The sequence below is a fragment of the Megascapheus bottae genome, chromosome 2 (genome assembly GCF_031878675.1).
Source record: "Megascapheus bottae isolate mThoBot1 chromosome 2, mThoBot2.hap1, whole genome shotgun sequence".
In the NCBI taxonomy this organism is placed as follows: domain Eukaryota; kingdom Metazoa; phylum Chordata; class Mammalia; order Rodentia; family Geomyidae; genus Megascapheus; species Megascapheus bottae.
In genome coordinates this window covers 94,598,567-94,619,940 of record NC_143510.1, presented here as the reverse complement: position 1 = coordinate 94,619,940, position 21,374 = coordinate 94,598,567, and the positions used below count along the sequence as shown (strand labels likewise).

The 21,374-nt window shown below is 53.4% G+C and overlaps 1 protein-coding gene across 3 annotated transcripts; it reads right to left on the bottom strand.

Annotated features, from left to right (window-relative positions):
• Window positions 1–646: 646 nt before the first annotated feature.
• Window positions 647–20,584, bottom strand: Ttc38 (tetratricopeptide repeat domain 38). 3 transcript variants are annotated; one of them, XM_090328895.1, is made up of 14 exons: window positions 20,487–20,584; window positions 19,190–19,267; window positions 16,106–16,187; window positions 15,225–15,396; window positions 13,369–13,542; window positions 12,213–12,288; window positions 8,372–8,491; window positions 7,038–7,097; window positions 6,105–6,143; window positions 5,462–5,543; window positions 3,199–3,364; window positions 2,360–2,519; window positions 2,128–2,201; window positions 647–752 (listed from the first exon to the last, which is right to left on the bottom strand). In XM_090328895.1, the coding sequence occupies exons 1-14, from the start codon at window positions 20,517–20,519 to the stop codon at window positions 659–661; spliced, it is 1,410 nt and encodes a 469-aa protein (XP_090185021.1). In that variant the 5' UTR covers window positions 20,520–20,584; the 3' UTR covers window positions 647–658. The 3 variants fall into 3 exon arrangements, with proteins under 3 accessions (XP_090185021.1, XP_090185022.1, XP_090185023.1); XM_090328896.1 differs by lacking the exons at window positions 19,190–19,267; window positions 20,487–20,584 and adding an exon at window positions 17,840–17,985; XM_090328897.1 differs by lacking the exons at window positions 19,190–19,267; window positions 20,487–20,584 and adding an exon at window positions 17,662–17,751.
• Between the last annotated feature and the right edge of the window lie 790 nt (window positions 20,585–21,374).

Below are 21,374 nucleotides of genomic sequence, written 5' to 3'. Positions count from 1 at the left end.
GCAGGAACCTCCTGAAAAAATGGTGAGTGCAGAGGGCAGGGACTGAGGCAAAAGGTAGGAGGTGGAGTGACTTGGAGTAAGGATAGACAGGCTATGAGCTAAGGCAGGCCATTTCCTCCTCCATATCCTCCCTTGCCTCTGAGGCCACAGGCCCTTGTGGAAAATAAGAGGAAATGGCAGGGTTTCTCCCCTGCCTGCTGGGTAAGGGGCACCAGGCCAGGGAAGCTACCTCCAGGGGCTCCCAGCTAAGCCAGCCACCCCGCCCTGCTTTCCACCCTCTGACCAGTCAGGAAGTGAAAGGCACTAGTAGGAAGACAGTTTGCTAAGCAATTGTAAATAACAGGTGGGAACCCCAGTTGCTATTGGGGCCTCAAAAATGCACATGGGGGGGTGGGGGCGGGAAAGCAGGAGAAAATGAGGGAAGGAACACTCTTCAAAAAGAAATGTACTCATTGTGCTTTGTAACTGTAATCCCTCTCTGTATGTCACCTGGACAATAAACAAAAATTAATTGCACATGAACCTTGGGCAAGGCCTGGGAGAAATTTCAGAATCATATTTTCAAATGTTACCCTCTAACCACCCTAGCGAGTAGCCCCAGCTGTCCCCTAATCCAGCAGGAAGCAGAAGGAGGCCTGGAAGGACCGGCTGGCCCCGGTCAGAGCATGAGGTGGATGGCCTTTGCTTTGCCGATGAGTCTCCCCGTCAGTGGCGAGTTGGGCTTCAGCGCGTCCCGCTCCATCAGAAGGCTCCTGAGGAGACATACGAGGCTCTGTTGAAGGACGTGGGGGCAGTGCTAGCAGGAAAGAACTAGACATCCAGCTGAGAGCATTTTGATGCTACCTTAAGCCACATACGGCACTATCAGTGTGGCCCTGTCAACCCTGGGGAGCCAGGGGCTCTAGCAGGCTCCACCTGCCACAGCCCCATGCAGAAGACGAGAGAGACAAGAGGCTGGGAGCTGTGGAGACACCTGTAACCCGAGCTCCTCAGGAGGCTGGGGTGTGAGGATCGAGGTTCAGGTGAGCAGGTGAATCCCAGACCCAGATCTCCAATGACTCAGTAGAAAGCCAGAAGGGAGGTGTGGCTCAAGTACTAAAGGGCCAGCAGAGTCTTGGGAGTCCTGAGGGAGGGCCCTCACCATGGGATGAGTGCCCAGGTAAGGATTTACTTTGAGTACTCAGAGAAAAATGACACAGCAAGAACATGGCTGTTCGTGAGGCAAGAGAAAAGCTTCACCAAACCCAACCCTGCCCAGCCCTTCCTAGAGATCCCAGCCTCCCAAACTGTGAGACAATAAATGTCAGCTAAACCACTCTGTCCATACGGGTGTGTGTGTGTGTGTGTGTGTGTGTGTGTGTGTGTGTGTGTGTGCGCGCGCGCGTGCGTGTGTGTGTGTGTGTGCTGGTCCTGGGGTTTGAACTCTGCGCCTAGGTGCTGTCCTACTGTCCAAAGCACAATGGGAATTAATATCCTTGGAGGGCCATGCTCCTTGACCTAAACGTCTCCCATGAGGCTCCACCTCTTACAAGCTCTGTCCTCTAGCTGCATATTTGGTTCATGCCTATAATCTTAGCAATTCAGGAGACAGAGCTGAGAATTGCAGTTCAAAGCCAGCCCAGACAGAAAAGTCTGTGAGACTATTATCTCCAGTTAGCCACCAGAAAGCTAGATGGAGGGCTGTGTCTCAAGTGATTATGCTTCATCCTTGAGTGAAAAAAACAAGTGAGAGCATGAGGCCCTAGGTTCAAGCCTGTACACACACACGCACGCACGCACACACACACACACGCGCACGCACGGAGAAAGAAAAGGAAATGAGGCAACCCAAGCAAAAGGCACTGCACATGCAAAGGCCCAGGGGCCTGGAAAGGCAGGAGGTCTAGAAAGGCAGGATGTCTGGCCATCTGTATAGCTCAGCTGAACTAAAGTGGGAAGTGGGCTAGGGAGGCAGGCATTTGGGCTGCTAGGTGGAAGCTGGCTGACCTCCTTGGGTGAAACTGAACTTGCTGACATAGAACAAACATTCTCTTTTCATCATGTGTTTTCAGCCTCGGGTGCTGCCTCGGGGAAAGCCATGAGCTGGGACCCCTCCCATGCCCAGCAGTGCGAGGGGCAGATGCTCACCGGGCCAAATTCTTATTGGCACTGGATGTGCAGTTTAGGGCTGCATGAATCAGTAACTGGTTGAAGACGTCTCTCTGCAATGACAGGAAGGCAAGTTAGGCACTGGTGTAGTGGGCGAGGGGCAGGCCTCACGGCAGCCCAGGGTGCCCCTGGCCCACACCTGGGGAGGGGGTGAGGACACGTCCACCTGGTGGGGCACAGACACCGCTGGGCACGCGATGGCCCTGCTCACCTGGGCATTGCTACCCCCAATCTCCACGATGCGGTACCGGATAGGCAGGAGAAGCTCCAGGGCACGGTCCGGGTTCCCGTTCTCAGTCTCCACCAGGGCCTGGCACAGAGGCAGCCCCACATCTCGGGCCAGCAAGTGCTGGCAGTTCTCCCCGGGGTCCCTGTCACCAAGACAGAGCCTCAGCATCCATGCCCAGGGCACAGGTCCAGCCTAGCCCAGGAGACTTAGGGTAAGGTCCTCTCCCAGCCCCGCTCTTGTGAGTTCAGGGACAGGAAAGCAGCCAGAGATGGGAGAACACAGGACTCTGAATCAGATCTGGCTGGACACTTGGCTGGGTCACCTGGCCTGCTGTACCTGCTGGCCTCACTATTTATCCGCGGAGCGGGCATGACAGAGGTCTAATAGCAGAGAAGCAGGCAAAGGCCTGGCAACACAAGTCCATCTCCTACAACCAGCAGCAGGAGGTGGCTGTGGCAATCCAGCCTCTCCTGGCTCCCCTCCACCCAAGGTTCAGAGAGGAAATGGGCTTGGAGCAGGGAGGGGCCCGCTCCTTGCCCTTGATTCCATGCTCTGTTTTGTCTCCTGTGGCATGGTCTCCAAGACGTTGAAGCTCTAAGCCTCTGGGGGACAGAGAGGCAGAGCTCTGGGCTCAGGCACCCTGATGTCACACCTGAGAGGCTCAAGCCGCCTCCAGGGACACACGTCTGGGGGTGCCCGGCTGGGAGTGGTCATCACTGAGCATTCCCCAGTCCACGCTCACCAGTAGGGCCCCAGAGGGCACTGTGGCAGAGCCTAATCTGCCTCACCCACTCCCCAGAAGGGGCTCAGGGACCACCTACTCGCTGGCCTCCTTCAGGGTGGTCAGCAGCTCCTCTGTGGTCTTGGAGTCCCCGCCCCCCAAGGAGGACATCAGGATGTGTGCGTCGTTGAAGATCAGAGTATGGTCTCGGCTGTGCTTCCGGGTTATGGGCAGGACCTTCTGCCACCGCTGGCCCACTGGCACCCCTGGAGACAGGAAGAAGGCTGTGGCATCAGGCACTGAGCCCTCCACAAGCTGTCCTCAGAACCCACACAGCCCATTCTGGTGGCCAGGCCTGTGGGTCTCACTTTAAGATGCCCTTGCTTAGTAAAAAGCAGTGAATGCAGGGCTGGGAGGGTGGCCTAGTGGTACAGTACTTGCCTAGCACCCATGAAGCCCTGGGTACGATTCCTCAGTACCACATACACAGGAAAAGCCAGAAATGGCACTTTAGCTCAAGTGGTAGAGTGCTTGAGTAAAAGAGGCTCAGGGACAGTGCCCAGACCCTGAGTTCAAGCCTCAGGACTGGCAAAAAAAAGAAAAAAAAGACAATAAATATAGAAAGGAAAATAGGAAAACCATTAGAGATTATTGAGCAGTCAAATATACTTTAAAACTTCTTTTTTTTTTTTTCAGTCCTGGGGCTTGAACTCAGGGCCTGAGCACTGTCCTTGGGCTTTTTCAAGGCTAGAACTCTACCACTGGAGCCACAGCACCACTTTTCTATGTATGTGATAACTGAGGAATTGAACCCAGGTCTTTATGCATGCTGGGCAAGCACTCTACCACTAGGCCAAACTCCCGGTACACTTTAAAACTTTTTCCAGTAGTTACTGCAAATGCAATCACTAGAATCTAATATGTGCTCAACAAAAGCCAGTTGAGTTAAATTGTGCACATGCGGAGGAACCTCCATGGTATAACTGATGCACCCTGAAATCCAAACAATGGCAGGAAAGTAAAGCAGGCCCTGCTGGGGAGGGGTCCTAGCAGGAGTGGGAACACCAATGGAGACAGTGAATATGGTCTAGTACTGTATATGCATGCGTGGGAATGGAAAAAATATAACCACTAGCAAAAAAGGCTAGGCCAGTGGCTCATTCCTGTAATCCTAGCTACGCAGAAGGCTGAAATCTGAGGATCCTGGTTTGAAGTCAGCCTGGCCAGACAAATCTGTGAGACTTATCTGCAGTTAATCAGCAAAAAAAAAAAAATTAAAAACCACAAAAAAACAGAAGTGGAGCTGTTGCTCAAGCAGAACTCCAGTCTTGAGCAAAAAAACTAAGGAACGGGATGGCCAGGTCCTGAGTTCAAACTCCAGGACAGGCACGCACACACACACATATGCACACACTCACTGTTGAAATTGGTTAAAGAGGAGTGAGAGGGAGTGAGGGGAAATAATGGAGGGATTAAATTGCAGTGCATTCTGGAAATGTTGCAATGAAACTCCCTTATATAAGTATTGCGTGCTAATAAAAAGTCATAGGACGAATAAATCACACCCTCCATCTCTCAAGCTGCCCCTGTATACACAGAGGAAATGAGAGACACCCCCCCCCCCCGGCCTCTCACATTTAAGTCTAGGGATCCAGCCCAACAGAGCCTGGAAAGTTCCACATGGCTCTCACACTCTGTCCCAGAGAGGGGGGACTGCCAGGCCTCACAGATGGGTGGGGGTCCATTTTCACCCAGGCCTCCCCTCACTGTCCAGTGTCTGTTTTCTGTGTCCTTCACCACATGACCAGTGGCTAGGCCCAGCGCCCCAGCCTTCCTTCACTACAGCAGTCTCTGGAAGGCCCAGCAGGCTCTAGAACACTCCACACCCAGCCCTCTGCACATGCTCCCACCCCTACCCCAGTTTCCTTGCACCCCAGTGCTCTCCCACGCATTCCTCAGGGCTGCTGGCCGCTGTGCCCTGCCTGCAGGACCATCCGCCCCACACTGCCTGCTGCACCCAGCATCTGCACGCACATTTCTCAATAGGAGACCTGCCTGGAACCTTCCGGAAAAAGCTCCCCAGCCTTCTCCTGGGTCCCTGAAGTGCCTCGCTGGGCCTCTCTCCCCTGGGGTCAGCAGGGCCCAACCCTGCTTCCCACTGAGCTTGGAGGCCTTGGGAGAACCATCTGTCATTGTCATGGTCAGGTGGGGGCTAGAAGAGCAAGCAGCAGCCACCAGGGCTGCCGCTTGGGCAAACTGTGAAACACTTGTGCCTCTGGTATCCACGGCTACACAGCCCTTGCTTCCCCTCACTGTGTGTTCGGGGGGATTGGGAGGTCCCAGGAAGGAAGGGGTGTAACTACCTTCCATCTGAAGGCGGTAGAGCATGGAGCAGTTATCCACCATGTCCAACATGGTTCCGCTGTTCTGCAGGCTGGGAAGGACCTAGAAGAAAGGGACACCCAAGCCTGGGCTCAAAGAGCCAGCTGGAGTCAGCCTATGGGGTCCCTGAGCAAAGCCTGCACGGAGCAAGTCCTCGGCCAACAAGAGCCGCTCCCACCACCATCGCCAACCATCAGGAGTGCCACTCTCCCCCAGGGCTGCAGGCAGCAGATGAGTACCAGGCGGGCCTGACGGAGGAGCCCACTGCACTGAGTGCACAGGGACAGGCAGGCCCTGGCGCTTGTCACCCCCAGCCCTGGCAGGAGACTTGTCTACCCCAGCCATGCTTCTACCCTGGGGAGCTGATGGACTCTGCACCTCGCAGAACACAGCCACTGCTTCCACGTTTCTTCCCAAGCAGCCACTGCCCTCAAAAGGCCCACTTTAACAAAACATTGACTTTGTCTCTAGTGCTCAGACTCCCAATCCCCTGATCCTGGCAAAAAGCAACCGTTGAAGGATTGGGCTCCAGCCGTCCCCCCTGGCTGGGACAGTCTAAAGCTCCAGGCTGTGGGAGAGGGCAGGCAGGCTGTGTCATAAAGCACACAGAACCGCCATACTCACATGGTCATCGTAAATGGTCAGTGCAGCCTCGTATTCACCCTGGAGACAAAGTTGTCATGATTAACATCTGGAGAAGGCCAAAGGGGATGACAAGACAAGCCCTTCCACCAGCACTGCCCACCCGGGGTGCCCCTCCATGTGGCCTCCTTACAGGGGCTGGGCTGGGCTTGGGGACAGCACAGGGACAGCAGGAGCGGGGGAGTCAAGCCTCCTCTGACCACCACCATAGGAGACAGCAGAACCTAAGCTGCTCTGAGGGTCAAATCCCATGAGTCACCATGTTTTAGAAAATATAACTCAGGGTGGGAGCACCCCAAAATTTGAAATGCCCCCAAGTAAGTCCAGAGAGGATACACCCACATCAAAAGTGGAAAATACCACACCTGCTCTCATGTGAGGGAGTTACAGTCAAAACACAGATAGAGTCAAGAAAGTAGAGTGTTGTGTGGAGATGTGGCACACGCACACACACACACACACACACACACACAGGCTGTGTGTATAGTGTGCTCATGAAACAAAAATGCATTTCATGTCTAGAGTTGGGTTCCGTCCCTCAAGGGAATGTCATTATGCACGTACAAATATTCCTAAATTGGAAACAAGTCTGGCCCCAAGCATGGTGGCTGAGGGAGACTCACGCTGTGTGGGTACTGCCTTTGTTGCCTACATGAGCTGTGGCTCATGACGGAACCCTCACCAAATCATGGGGCCAAGGATTCATGGCACAGCTCCCCTCACCCCGCCTGAGATGCCTCAGTCTGGGGGGAGAGGGCCAGTGGCAAAGAGGTCACCATGTGTGTGCAAGAAGGCTTCCTTAGTGGTTCAGCCTGGAAAGTAGTAGAAATAGAGATGTCTTGCCTAAGACGCCATCTTGTGTGCAAACACAAACTGTGGCTGTGGAAAGTCTCTCCAAAGAGATGGGCGCCTTACCTTTTCAATGAAGTACAAAGCCCAGTGCCAGTAATTATGGCAGGCAAGCATATCGGAGGTCTGTGGAAAGAATAAGAGAATTCAAGGAACATCTGAGGGCTGTAATCCTAGCTACTCAGGAGGTTGAGATCTAAGGATTATGGTTCAAAGTCAGCCCAGAGAGAAATTCTGAGACTCTTAATTATCCAGGAAAAAGCTAAACATGGAGGTGTGGCTCAAGTGGTAGAGTACCAGTCTTGAGCACAAAAGCTAAGAACCAGGCCCTAAGTTCAAGCCCTAATACTGGCACCCTCCCCCCCAAAAAAAAAGAATGTGGAGAAAGACAGGGGTACTATCGTCGCCTGTCATCTCTCAGTGCAGAAACTCAATCCTCATGCCTGCCTTTATCCAAGGGAAGCTGGGACATGGGGCTCACTATCCCTATACTGGGAAATAGCAGAGCAGGATGGGCCCTGGGGTCCCTTGGCAGCTCAGGCTCTATCTCCCAGCCCTTGGGTGAACTGATGGGAAAGGAATAAGAGTTCAGAGCTTTGGAACCCGCCATGCACCCCAGCAGCTCAGGCCCTTGGAGGAGACCATGAGGACTGACCAGCTCAGAGCCACACTGCGTGGTGCTGGCAAAACCCACAGAGCCAGAAGAGGAGGTCACCGCTGCCCCTCTGTAGGCTGGTTCCCCAAGGAGGCCATCCTAAGGCAGAGTTGTACAGGCCTTCTAGCTGGTCCTGCCAGAATATTCTAGGTGTGGGAAACTGCACTCATGAGTCCAGTCAGGTAGCAAAACCTATGACCCGGAGAGGGACTGACTGCCATTCAGCTGTTTGTTTTGTCTTTGTGTCAGTGCTGGGGCTTGAACTCGGGGCCTTGGCACTGTCCCTTAGCTTTTTTCACTCAAGGCTAGGGCTCTACCACTTGAACCACAGCTCCACTTCTGGTTTTTTGGTGCTTAATTGAGTCACAGACTCTCCTATCTGGGCTGGTTTTGGACCATGATCCTTTGATCTTAGCCTCTTGAGTAGCTGGGATTACAGGTGGGAACCACTATGCCCTGCTTTGCCAAGCTCCTTTGATCTTTTCCTTTCAGAACCAAATGCCTGGGGCTAATACAGTTCTAGTTTCCTGGTAACTGTTGGAAGGTATTGGCCGGGAGGTGTGGTGGGGGGCAGAACACTGGTCACGGAGCTCTAGGGGTTCCTTCGGCCTGTCAGGGACATGTTCCAGCCAAGCCCAATTCCCTGAGAATTAAGTGAAACCTGGGATTCTGTCCATAACGCCTTGCTTGACTTCATATGCGAGCCTGCAATGTCTGGGCACACCACCGCTGACAGGAACCATACCTTCCACTGATCCTCGGTGCCCCGCATGAACTCCAGCCCGTTTTTGACTTCCCCTCTCATCTCGTAGATATGAGCCAAGGTATGCACAGACCACGCATCTGACGGCATTACCGACAAGGCCTGTACAGGGAGACCAGGGCGCAGAGAGAGGTGCATTGGTCAGACTGCCGTGGCTGGCGCATGGGACAGCCAGGACCCCTCCACCAGGGAACTGGGCTCAGGCTCACAGTGCTTTGTAATTCCAACAACCAACCCCACTTCCCAGGTGCCTGGAGCCCAGCAGCCTGCAATGCCAACCACAGGTGCTACCCAGGGGGACTCTGCTTGTTTTATAGGGGAGGAAACTGAGGCTCGGGAAGCTGACTTTCTGGGGGCTTTTAAAGGCTAGGGCTCATCACTAATGCCCCCAACTCCTATGAACCTGTTTCCCCATGGCAGAGGGGCTACTGATTCGGTCTCCTCCTGTATGTGAGCACAGCACAGGCCGTTTATACTCTCCGGGCTCATGGCTATGCCTTTCCAGGGATAATCCTGTGGCCACACAGGTGGCTTTCTGGACTCCTACAAAATTGAAATCTTGTCTGTCACAGTGGTTGCTCGACTCGTCATTTTAGGAGTAACCATCATCTTGCTGGGAGCTATTTCAGCTAAGCCATGTCCTGTAGTAAGAATTGCTTCTGAGGGTTGGGAGTTTGGCCTAGTGGTAGAATGCTTGCCTAGCATGCACGAAGACCCGGGTTTGATTCCTCAGTCCCATATACCTAGAAAAGGCCGGAAGTGGTGCTATGGCTGAAGTGGTAGAGCTCTAGCCTTGAGAAAGTCCAAGGACAGTGCTCAGGGCCTGAGCTCAAGCCCAGGACTGGCCAAAAAAAAAGAAAAGAATTGCTTCTGAATGCCTATGAGTCTGATCACTGAAAGTAATATCAAAAAGAACTCCAGGAAATAGAAACAAGTTTTTGTTTTATTTTGTGGTGTTTGTTCGTCCATCTGTCTGTGATAGGGTAAGGGAAGCACAGAAATGGAGGGACAAAGGGCAAAACAATGCCACAGCGGTACTCACTGGATGCTACATGAAAAATGAACTACAGAAGTCATGGGTGGGGACAGGGAATGAGGGAAAGGGTGACAGAGTCCAAAAAGAGCTGTGCTTATTCCCTGACTTAACCTCTTTGTATAGCACTTGATAACAACTAAAAAAGAAATGTACATTTTATCTGACTTATGTAACTGTAACCCCTTTAGAATAACAACAAGACATTTAAAATGGACTCTTTATCTAAGGACTGAGGAGGTGGGAATCAATGGTGAGTGCCACTTGATAAAGAATTGCTTTTCTGACAAGTTCCTGCTTTAACTAGGCATCCTGACACTGGCTAATGGCTCAGATAAACTTTTAATCCTTTCCTAACTTGCCAATTGTGCAAGAGTGGGAACCTAAGTTCTGATCAGTCAGAACAAAGGGCAGTAATACATTAAGAACAAAACCTGGTTGGATTGCCTAGTCAGTTTGCTTGCATGCCTCCTTTTTGTTAGAATACACCCTTTTACAAAGTAAACTTGGTCTTGCTGAGTTCCTTTCCAGTTGGTGCCTTTATTCTTCCATGACACTCCTATGTCCTGAGGTTCTTCCAACCATCAGAACAGCAATTCCAACACTACAGCTATCCACGACAACGGCTGTTCATACAACCCCTGAGCTCCAGTGTCCCACTGAGCAAGTGTGTCACATGGAATGGCTCTCACCTCCTGGTGGCATTGCTTACCTATTTATTTGCCCAGTTAGTTGTTTTGCTGAGTGCCTGTTAGATGCCAGGTGCAAGGTAGTAAACTGGGGCTTGCAGTGGTCCCCCCCCACCCCCCACAAGTGACAGATGCCCTAGATCTGCTGCCTCAGTTTCCTGCATACTCTAGAGGTGACACCAGATCTCAAGAATCACTGCCCTCTGTCCCAGCCTGACACCTGCTGCAGGGATTTGGGCTACAGATACACAGCAAGCCCCACCTCCCTGCTCCCCCCCAACCTTCACAAACCTTCCATGCCCATAGGACCTGGGGCAAGAAAGTATCCTCCCAAGACACTCAGGGCCTTGCAGGGACCCTGTGGGCTGCATTTCAATGGACCCCAAGGGTCCTTGCTCAGCATGCTGTGTTCACTCAGGACAGACCAGAGGGAGAACTGCCAGCCCTGCCATGGCTTTCACTGTCAGCTTCATCCCTAGCTTGGGGCCCTCTCAAGCTCCCTGGGAAGAGGCCAGACTTCCTTTTGGGCTCTCCTATCTAGCCACCTTCTGCTCTTCCTGCCCTGCCCGACTTGGGCTGACCTGCTGTGCTGAAACCTGCGAGGCCTCTGTAGCCATGCTGGGCCTGCTGTGGCTGGCTTTGCGCTGATAGGCAGGGTCCCAGCTTAGCCTTCTTGCCCAGTAATTGTATGCAGAGTTCAGGCGGGGCCTACAGCTCAGGCATAGCAGAAGTGAGGGCATGAGGAGCAGGCAGGGCCGCTCTACCTCTCTTGCTCCTTGCAAGGCCTGAATTGACATTGCTGGAAGGCTTCTGGGGAAACCTGCCCCATCAGTGGGCCATGTTCCCCATCCCCGAGCTTCTGCCAACACTCTGGTATGCAGATGGGTGCCATCCAACTGGAGAGCCCCACTGCAATGACCTCTGAGGGACAGTCCTGTACCTCATCCCTAGGTAGTACTAGTGCCTTGTCACTGACCATGGGCCAAGGTGGACAAGGAGCTGCTCAAGGAGTCTCCAGCCTAACTCAGAGTAAAGGCAGGCAGTCATCATGCTGATACTTGAATGTGGGCTCTGGATTCTCCACTACCCCCAGAGGGTGCCCAGGGTGCCCTCCTGGAGAGGTGGGGCCTTGTGCCAACTACAGCAAAGCTGGGGAGAAAATCCCCAGTGGCACAGCTGGGGAGCTAGGAAGCTGGGGTCTTTTCCTGTCAGCTTAAAGGATAGTCACCAAACCTTGTGGGCTGGGTGGGGACCTGACCCCACCTCTGGGGCAGGGCTCTGGCCTGGGTGGGGACCTGACCCCACCTCTGGGGCAGGGCTCTGATCTGGGTGAGGATCTGACCCCACCTTTGGGTAAAGCTCTGGTCTGGCCTTTCCTGACTTTTGGTCCCCTTCTCTAGGCAATAAGGAGTTTGGTGTCATGTGGGCAGAAGTGGGCAAACATAAACTGCCAGTCCCAAGCCTGGCCCAGTGTGAATGGCAGCCTCTCCCTGGACCTTAGAGTCTACTCCCACAGGGATAATAGGGAGGGGCTCCTAGAGCATGTGCCATCTTGCTCCCAGGCCTGTCCCCAGCTCTTAGCCCAGGCAGGTAGGAATGCCCAACAAGCTCCATGTCCAGTCAACATATTCCAGGAAGAGCCCAGTGGCCCAGTGTGGGCCTGGGTTCAGTGGGCCATCTTAGCAGGCTTTCTACTGGCTCTGCACTTGTGGCAGTGGCAGAGCTCAAGGGACAGGCTTGTTGGCAGGACGGCCACCGCTCAGTGGAAGAGTAGCTGGGTCAGGAAATCCCGAGGTGTGGGATCACTGCTCGGCTCCTGGGCTGCTGCTACTGCTATTCAGGAAAAGTGCAAGGAAAAAGAAACAAGGTTCTACCCATTTCTCTACACCCCCACTCCCACAGCGTTTCTGCCGGGGCCTACCAGCAGCAAATTGGGGTTCCGGGAGCCAGAGTGGAATCAAACTCGTTTCCATTCTGGCAGTTCCCAGAATGGGCTGGAACCAGACATAACTGCTGCAAACCCACAGCTGCGCAAGGGGTGGCCCTCACCCCATGCCGCCCCATTCCAAAGGGACAGACACCTGGAGAAGGACCCACGTACCTCTTTGGCGAGTTTTTCTGCCTGACTGTACAAGTTTGTTTCCATCAGTCCAAAAGAGTACATGGCTTTCACACAGCTAAAAACAGAGAAAATGGCTCAAAAAGATGAAATGGCAAAACAGGCTGAAACTGAGTGCCCCTGAAGATCTGCTGAAGCCCTGGTTCCCGGGACCCGAGAAAAGACCATCTTTGCACACATAATCAAGGGAAAATGGCTTGGGTCCCGATTCTCATTGCTTTCCTGTTTGTAAAGCAGAAGGCCCCACAGATATGTGGAGATGCAAAAGGACAGGGCAGTGAAGAAGGAGCCAGAAATTGGAGACATTCAGCTACCGAGAACTCCAAAAGGGTCCAGCCTCCACCCGAAGTGGAGCTGGCTAAGGACACTCTTCGAGCCTCTGGGGGAAACTGGCCTTGCTGACATCCTGATTCTGGCTGGTAGGATTGTTTACAAGATAGAGTACCTGCCTAGAAAGTGTGAGGCCCTGAGTTCAAATCCATTTCAGGAGAGAGCTTAAGGGAGAGAACACTGAAGGTGGTCATGATGACATACACCTAGAATCCCAGGTACTCTGTAGAGGTAGGAGGACCACAGAGGACAGTCCCAGCCCAAATTACAAGACTCTAACTGAAGAACCAACTCAAAGCAAAAGGACTGGGACCATGGCTCATGTGGTAAAATGCTTCTCTGACAAACTGACACTTCAATCCAAGTCCCCTGCATGCATTGGGTCATGTAATCTGTCCTCCTGGTGACTCTTGCTCAGATCCCTCAAAGAGCTTTTGTTTCCCTGGTAGTGATGGCAGCATGGAGAGGACAGCTGCTTTGCTAGCTGGGGTCCCAAAGGGAGCATGACCTGTGACTGTAAAGCCCTCAACCTCTAGGATGAACATGAGTACTGGTGACAAACCTTCACTGCAATAAACTCTGGGGAAAATGATCCCAGAGATGCTGTTGATGCCGCCCAAACAATCCTGTCCTATTACACATAGAACACCTCATTAACAGGATTATGTCAAGATCAAATAGATAAGCTTTGTACCTCCTAGGAACAAGGGGACATGCACGTTAGCCTCCCTATTTTTATGGAATGGCCAAGAGAGTTTTTATGTTTTGAGGACAGAAGATGAGAGATGTGATTTCCACTGGCACATACTAGCTAAGGGGAATGTCAGGTGTCCAGAAGGGGAAGACGCGAGCCACAGAATCCCGCATCTGCTCCAGGTAGCCCAGGGTAAAATAGGCAGTGTTGGCAAATTTCAGGGCCAGCATATCTGTCGGATAGTCTAGGAGAATCTGTTCCCATATGTCGCTGGCTCTGGAGAAGTTCCTAGAAAGCAAAAGAAATTTTTCAGCCACACTGAATACGAAGTCCAGACACATGAGGAGCAGACAAGATGTCCAGTCTCCCAGTCTGCTCTGTAGGTGAACTGGCTCTGTGGGGGTCTTGACTGCTGTCTTGGAGGCTGGGGAGGTCAGTATGGAAGGAAGTTGGCTGATGAGCTGGGAGGCAGTGACCATATTCTCAATACTATAGCATCCATACTGACCATGCCCCCAGGCTCAAGAGTTGAAAGCTTGGTCCCACAGCCTGTGGGATACTGGGAGTTGGTAGGACATTTAGGAAGTCCTGGGGAGGAAGTCAGGTCATTGGAGAGGGGCACTGAATGGAACATTGGGACCTTGGATCCTTTCTGACATCATTTCCTGGCTGCCATGAGGTGAGTCATCTCCTCTGCCACATACTTGCCACAACGCTCTGCCTTACTGCAGTCCCAAAAGCAAGGGCATCGACGGGCCATGGACTGAGACCCTGGGCCTAGGCAACTCTTCTGTCCTTCTGCGTGCATGATCTCAAGACACTTCACCACAGTGATAGAAAATCAACCAACACAAAGTGTTGGCATGCAGACAGATGCTGTCTTCTCTCTTCTAGATAGTTTTATAATTGGATTTTGTTACTCTTTATAATTAAAATAATGATCAGTGTAGCCAGGCACTAGTGGCTCATGGCTGTAATCCTAGCTACTTAAGAGGCTGAGAGCTGAGATTCTCAGTTTGAAGACAGCCCAGAAAGAAAAGTCCAGGAGACTCTTATCTCCTATTTACCAGCAAAAAGTAAGAAATGGAGCTGTAGCTGAAGTGGCAGAGCATTAGACTTGAGCAAATAAGCTAAGGGATAATGCCTAGGCCCTGTGTTCAAACACCAGTGTCAGGAGGAGGAGGAGGAGGAGAAAGAGGAGGAGGAGGAGGAGGAGGAGAAAGAGGAGGAGGAGGAAGAGGAGAAAGAGAAGGAGGAGGAGGAGAAGGAGAAGGAGGAGGAAGAGGAGGAGGAGGAGGGAGGGGGAGGGGAAGAGGAGGGAGGGGAAGAGGAGGGAGGGGAAGAGGAGGGAGAGGAGGGGGAGGAGGAAGAGGAGGAGGAAGAGGAGGAGGAGGGAGGGGGAGGGGAAGAGGAGGGAGGGGGAGGGGAAGAGGAGGAAGAAGAGGGGGAGGAGGAGGAGGAAGAGGAGGAGGAGGAAGAAGAGGAGGAGGGAGGGGGGAGGGGAAGAGGAGAGGAGGGGGAGGAGGAGGAGGAGACTCTAGTTTAATATGGTATGGCATCACATACCAGAAATCACAGCTACTGGGCAGGCAAAGGTCAGAGCACTAGATCCGAGGCCTGTCCTAAGACTCTTGTCACAAAACAATTCACTTGAGGCACAGTGGTGGAGCACTTGCCTAGCAAGTTGAATCCTATGTTTAAACCCCAGTATTGCAAAAATAAATAAATGAATAACCAGCTTATACAATGAAACATAATAAGTCACTCTGAGCAGGAATCCTAGCCAATAACCTTCTCCTTTGGCACTCAGTGGGGTGGAGGCAGGGAGGGGCACAGAGCAGCTCTGAGAATGTAGTTTTCCGGCAGGCAATGGGATGACAGTCATTCTCAGGCTGCCCCCTCCCCAGACATCTGATGGCCTCACCCCCACAGCCTGGAACATCAGCCCCCTGCCCAAAGAGGCCCCTCACCCCTTGGCCAGCGTCTCCACCGCAGACACATGCAGCTGCTCCCGTGGCGTCAGTGGCTGGGCCTTGGAAATCTCCACCATCTTCTTCACTGCCAGGTCCAGCTCTTTGTTCAGCTTCACAGAGGTTCCAGTACCCAAGAGTTCAAAGCCGTTAGACAAGACATGGCCCATGGCTGGAGGAAGGGTGGAAAAGACTGAAGGCCTGGCTCCAGCGATCCAGTCATAGTGCGAGGGCCACCCATGGGCCCTGTTTCTGCTCTGGGCTGCGTGGCTGCTCAGAACTGAGCTCAGGCACTGCCTGCGCGCTCTGGCTGGGCTTGGCTGGCTTCACGCTTACCCACATTCTCCACATTCTGTCCTTGCCAGGATAGTGGGCCCCTGCTTTTCGCAGGCCAGATGGCAGTAGGTAAGTCAAGTTCCTGCTACTTTGCTCCCCTTACCAGTCCACTCTTAGGCCTGGAACCTCACCCTGCACTGGGGACACTCACCTGGGGCTCCCGAATGCCCTGTCCTCACCTCATCTGCTCCCTACAACAAGGCTGGTGTGCGCCAGGCTCTGCCCTAGCAGCTGTGGGGGAGATTCACTAGCCTCCTGACAAAGGAACCCAGAGTCATTTCATGTGTTCCAAGGGTAGGGGTTTTGAATCCAGACAGCCCTGGGCTGAACCTCAGTTTTCTCATCTTCATATAGAATTGATGGGGGTTAGAGAAAATGCTAGAAAGGAGCCTCCTCTAGGACCTGGCAGCCTATGGGAGCAGCTGGTACTCCCTATACACCTGTGTCCATTCCAGCCCCACACTGTCACTCAGCTACCCTGCCCGTTTCACATGGGCAGGAAGTGACGGAGGGTTGGGGAGTGAGAGCTGGAATCTTCCACTCACCGAAGGTTGGGTCAGCAGCTTTGAGCTTTGAGAGGCAGCCCTCGATGCCACCGAGACTCTTGTCATTGGCCCATCTTATATACTGAAAGAAAAAAGGTAAGACAAATGTGTCCCCAAATGTGTCCCTGTGGAGTCCTTACATAGGCAAAAGCAGGCATCCATGTCCAGATTTGTTGTGGTGGTTTATTTTGTTGACTTTGATGCCGAGGATCAAATCCAGGGCCTCATACATGTTAGACACATGGGTTAGAGATGATGTCAATTGGGGGGGGAGGAGGGTCTAGTTTCAAGACAAGGCCTTTGGTTCAGAGTGGGAAATGACCTTGCATAGTGATTACAGATATGACAAGTGCATACAATGTTAATTGTTAAGCCCATGGATAAACAGGGTGGATTTTAGGAGTGGCTAATTAGTTAAGAGGAACAATAGACTGTAATAAAAAGGAAATCGGCAAGAATTGTTTGTCGGTCAGAAAGCACACCTCTCCTCTCACTGTCCCAGGGGAACAGAGAGAAGTGGAAACAACCTTAGGCCCATTTCCAGTAGGCAGCCAACCTTCTGAAGTTCACTTAAGTACCTGAACTGCTCCAAAGGAAGTAATTTAGCTCAGGCAATATTGGGGAGAAGATATGAGCCCATATTTCTGGGACCATTGGGGAATTTGGGAGGGGGAATCTACATGGTAGGTATAACTGTAGGCACACCTGATCTTGTAAGACCACTGCTGAAGTCTCACTTTGGTTGCACTTCTTGCCTCTGAGTCCATCCTTTGAGCTTAGATGTATGAGTGTGTGTCTCACACATGTATAGCCAAGGGCTAGGTTTCCTTTTGGAACACTGAGTGCTTTCTGGACTCTTAACTGAAAGACACAGTTGACCTTCTAGGAAGAGATTAAATAAATGCACACGAGATTATGCCAGCTCCTGGTGGCTCAGCCCTATAATCCTAGCTACTCAGGAGGCTGAGATCTGAGGATCACAGTTCAAAGCCAGCCCAGACAAGAAAATCTGTGACATTCTTATCTCCATTTAATCACCTGAAAACCAGAAGTGCAGCTGTGGCTCAAAATGGTAGAGTGCTAACCTTGAGCAAAACTGCTCAGGGACAGCACCAGACCCAGAGTTCAAGCCCCATGACAGACAATAAACAAACAAATCAATTCCAGAGTTTGACTGGATATCGTTGTGGTCTAGCTAACTGAAGGGAAGTTGGTGGCTCATGCCTATAATCTGAGTTATTCAGGAGGCTTAGACCTAAGGATTGCAGTTTGAAGCCAGCCTGGGTAAGAAAGTCTGTGGGACTCTTACCTCTAATTAGCTACCAAAGAAAAAGCCAGTAGTGGAGATGTGACTCAAATGGTAGTGCATTAGCCTTGAGCACAAAAGCCCAAGGACAGTGCCTAGGTCCTGAGTTCAAGCCCCAGGACTGGTACACACACACACACACACACACACACACACACACACACACACACACACCCCTAATCTTAATGTGATACTAGGAGTCTTAGGATTTTTGAGAGTGTCACTGAACTCATCTCTGCCTCCTAAGTACCTGTGATTGTAGGCTTGAGCCACTGAGCTCAGCACAGATGCACTTTGTGCAGAACCAGCCTCCTGTTGTCAGGAAGACATAAATTCCTGATAAGGTGTAGTCATTGCTGGAAGGGCTAGCTCTCCAGTACTGCTTCAGCGCCAACCAAACTCCAACACAAGACAAGAAACCAACATACCAAATCATTAAAATGGTGATGCACTCCAGTAAGTGCACCGTCCAGCCTTTGTGTCTCTAAGTCTGCAATGAAGGGGAATGGATCAGAAGCAAGAATTGTGGAGTTGTTTTGAGAATCTGAGCAAGTGGTCGGGTGAGTGTAGATCACCCACAAGGAAGGACCTGTGCTCACTGCTCCTTGTTGAGATAGTGACATCACCAGTTCTAGAATTTTTTTTTTTTTTGCCAGTCTTGGGCTTGGACTCAGGGCCTGAGCGCTGTCCTTGGACTTTCTCAAGGCTAGAGCTCTACCACTTGAGCCTCAGCACCACGTCCAGCTTTTTTCTATGTATGTGGTATCGAGGAATCGAACCCGGGTATTTGTGCATGCTAGACAAGCACTCTACCACCAGGCCAAACTCCCGGCCCCCAGTTCTAGAATTTTTAATAAGATCCAGGGGATGTACATATGATGGTTGTGCCTGTAACCCCAGCCCTGGGGAGGCAGAGACAGGAGCAGCTCAAGTTCAAGGCTAGCCTGGACTACAGAGTGAAACCCTGCCTTAAAAAAAAAAAACAAAAAAAGATGGAGGAGGTTAAACAAAGAACCAGTCTGTGACAGAACAGAATACAGATTGCCAATAAACAGAAAAGTGCACAAGCCAGAAGAATGCATCTAGAGGCCTGGGATGAGACATCCGGGGCACTCTGCAGCCAGTGATGAGGCATAGGAAGGGGAGATTGGACTAGTGTGAAACCTAAGATAGCCTAATAGCTCAAAAGCACCCAGCAACGTCAAAATGACTAAAGTGGTTGTGCCCAGGGTGTAGCTGATGGCATTTCATCAGTCTTTTTCAGCTTTTAGGAGCTTCCTGAGGCCTTTCTCTGGGTGGATCTAGCTGGTGCTCAGGGTCTCACTGTTCACAGAAACACTAGTGTTTCTTTTCTGTCTGTGGCACCCAGGTGCCCTCTGGCTTTGCCTACAACTCACTGGACCTTCAACTCAAGTTTCACTGTGTGTTGAACAAACTGGTTAGACCCTTCTTTCTGAGACCCCTCCAGGAAGTAGGGGATCCTTCCTGGGTGCAAAGCAGCCAAAGCAGGCATACTCACAGTGCAGGCCACATGGACAGGGCCTGCCTGCAGCAGGCACTGCTGGACACCTGTGGAGGCTCTGCATACTCAGCAGAGTCCACAGCTATCTGCTCACACTTGGACCTCAGAAAAAGGGTGAGTACACAGGCACTGTGTGCCGAATGCCAGGAAGGCATTTTACAACCTCTCAGTCAATGTGTTGGCTTTTACTCCACAATTACAAACCCTCCCCAGACACCTTCCAGGGAGGGCTCACAGCCTCCCTCTATAGGCATACCTGGGTCAGGGTGGCATCAAACAGCTTGCAGGCTTCATTGCTTGAAGTGCTGAGGGGAAGCCCAGCATCCTTCCATGCCTACACACACAAGAAAGGACAGGATACATGGCCTTATTCCAGAGACCACCAAATTTAAACACACACCATCTTCTGGGTGCAGGTTGCTCACACCTGTAACTCTAGCCATTCAGGAGGCTGAGATCTGAGGAGGGTAGCCAGCCTACTCAGGAAAGTCTGTAAGACTCTTCTCCAATTAACCACCATTAACCAGAAATGGAAGTGTGCCTCAGGCAGGAGGGTACCAGCCTTGAAGGGGAAAAAGGTCCTGACTCTGAGTTCCAAGCTCAACCCAAGTACTAGCATGAGCGCCCCTGTGTGTGTGTGTGTGTGTGTGTGTGTGTGTGTGTGTGTTTGCACACACGCGTGTGAATCCAATAGGTCATATCTTGACTGAGAGTTCCAGCAGCCTTCAAACAGCTTTGTGCCCTCAGGAGAGGTCCTCTCTCTCAGACTATTGGTTGCCCCAGCCAGGAGTTTGGCCTAGTGGTAGAGTGCCTGCCTAGCAAGCATGAAGACCACATACATCGAAAAAGCCAGAAGTGGTGCTGTGACTCAAGCTGTAGAGCTCTAGCCTTGAGAAAGCCCAAGGACAGTGCTCAGGCCCTGAGCTCAAGCCCCAGGAGGGAGGACTGGCAAAAAAAAAAAAAAGTTTCAAAACGATTTCCAGACAGCCAGTTCAAGTGTTGGCGCAATAACAGTCAGTGACTAATAGTCTCTGATTACCAGGAGGAGATATCTGACCCCTGCCACCAACCACCAAGAGTCAAGCAAATGCAAGTGGTGGAGGTGTGCCACCTGCCAATCACCAACCTACTCCTCTCCCAGCTCGCTGCGGGACAGTCTAAGGGGATGCCCTTTACTGCAGGTCAGTAGCACAGGGCTGCCCCTTCTAGCCTTGGCATTAGTTGATAAAGGGTGGCTGGCCTCGCCTCTCTGGCCTTCACCTTCCCATCTGCAAAACAGGCTCCCTGCCCCTGTTCTTGGGGTGGGGGCTCCAAGGAGCCAGCTCAGCCGAGGAGCAAGCTTTCATGAGGTCCTGCCGCCCCCGGCCTCGGCGGGGTCCACCGGCTGCTCTGCACTGGGCCAGGTGTACAAGCCAACTACGCCAGGGCAGTGCGCACGGCCTGAAACGGGGTGCGGGTGGCCCGCGGGCCCGCTGCCGCCATGCCCCCTCCCTGCCCGGCGCCAGGCCGCCCCGGGGGCAGAGGGGCAGGCGGCCGGGACGGCCTCAGCGTACCTGACAGTCTCGCAGCGGCGTTGTGACGGACATGGTCTCCGCGATTGGGTCCAGAGGGTCTGGGCTGGCAAGGACGCCCGCTGGGCTTTTAATGGACGGGGTGGGGGCGTGGCGGGGGCGTGGCCTGGCCTGCGACGGGGCGGGGCTCCGGGGTGGGGCCGGACTCCGGGACGGGGCGGGGCGGGGCTCCGGGACGGGGCCGGACTCCGGGACGGGGCGGGGTCGTGGCCTGGCCTGGCCTACGGCGGGGTGGGGCAGGGCTCCGGGGCGGGGGCGTGGCCTGGCTCCGGGGCTGGGGCGTGGCCTGGCCTGGCCTGCGGCGGGGCGGGGCGGGGCTCCGGTACGGGGTGGGGTCGTGGCCTGTCTCCGGAGCGGAGGTGTGGCCCGGCCTGGGCTGAGGCGGGGCGGGGCTCCGGGGCGGGGCGGGGTCGTGGCCTGGCCTGGCCTACGGCGGGGTGGGGCGGGGCGGGGCTCCGGTACGGGGTGGGGTCGTGGCCTGGCTCCGAGGCGGAGGCGTGGCCTGGCCTGGGCTGCGGCGGGGCGGGGCTCCGGGCGGGGCGGGGTCGTGTCCTGGCCTGGCCTACGGCGGGGTGGGGCAGGGCTCCGGGGTGGGGTCGTGGCCTGGCTCCGGGGCGGGGCTCCGGGCAGAGGCGCAGGAAGCCTGCGTGTTGCTTAGCCTACTGACTGGTCTGGACCCACGTGCGCTCGCCCGGGTGCCCAGGTGCCCACCTTCCCAGGGCGACTTGGCCACACGGCGGGTTCGCCGGAAGGAAGGAGCTCGGAGGGGCGAGCGCGGCTGTAAGCCGGAGTGCGCCCCGGCTGGAGCGGACTACGGCGAACCGAGAAGTGGTCCTGGGTCGGGGCCCGGGCGGGGGCAGCGCGCTGGGC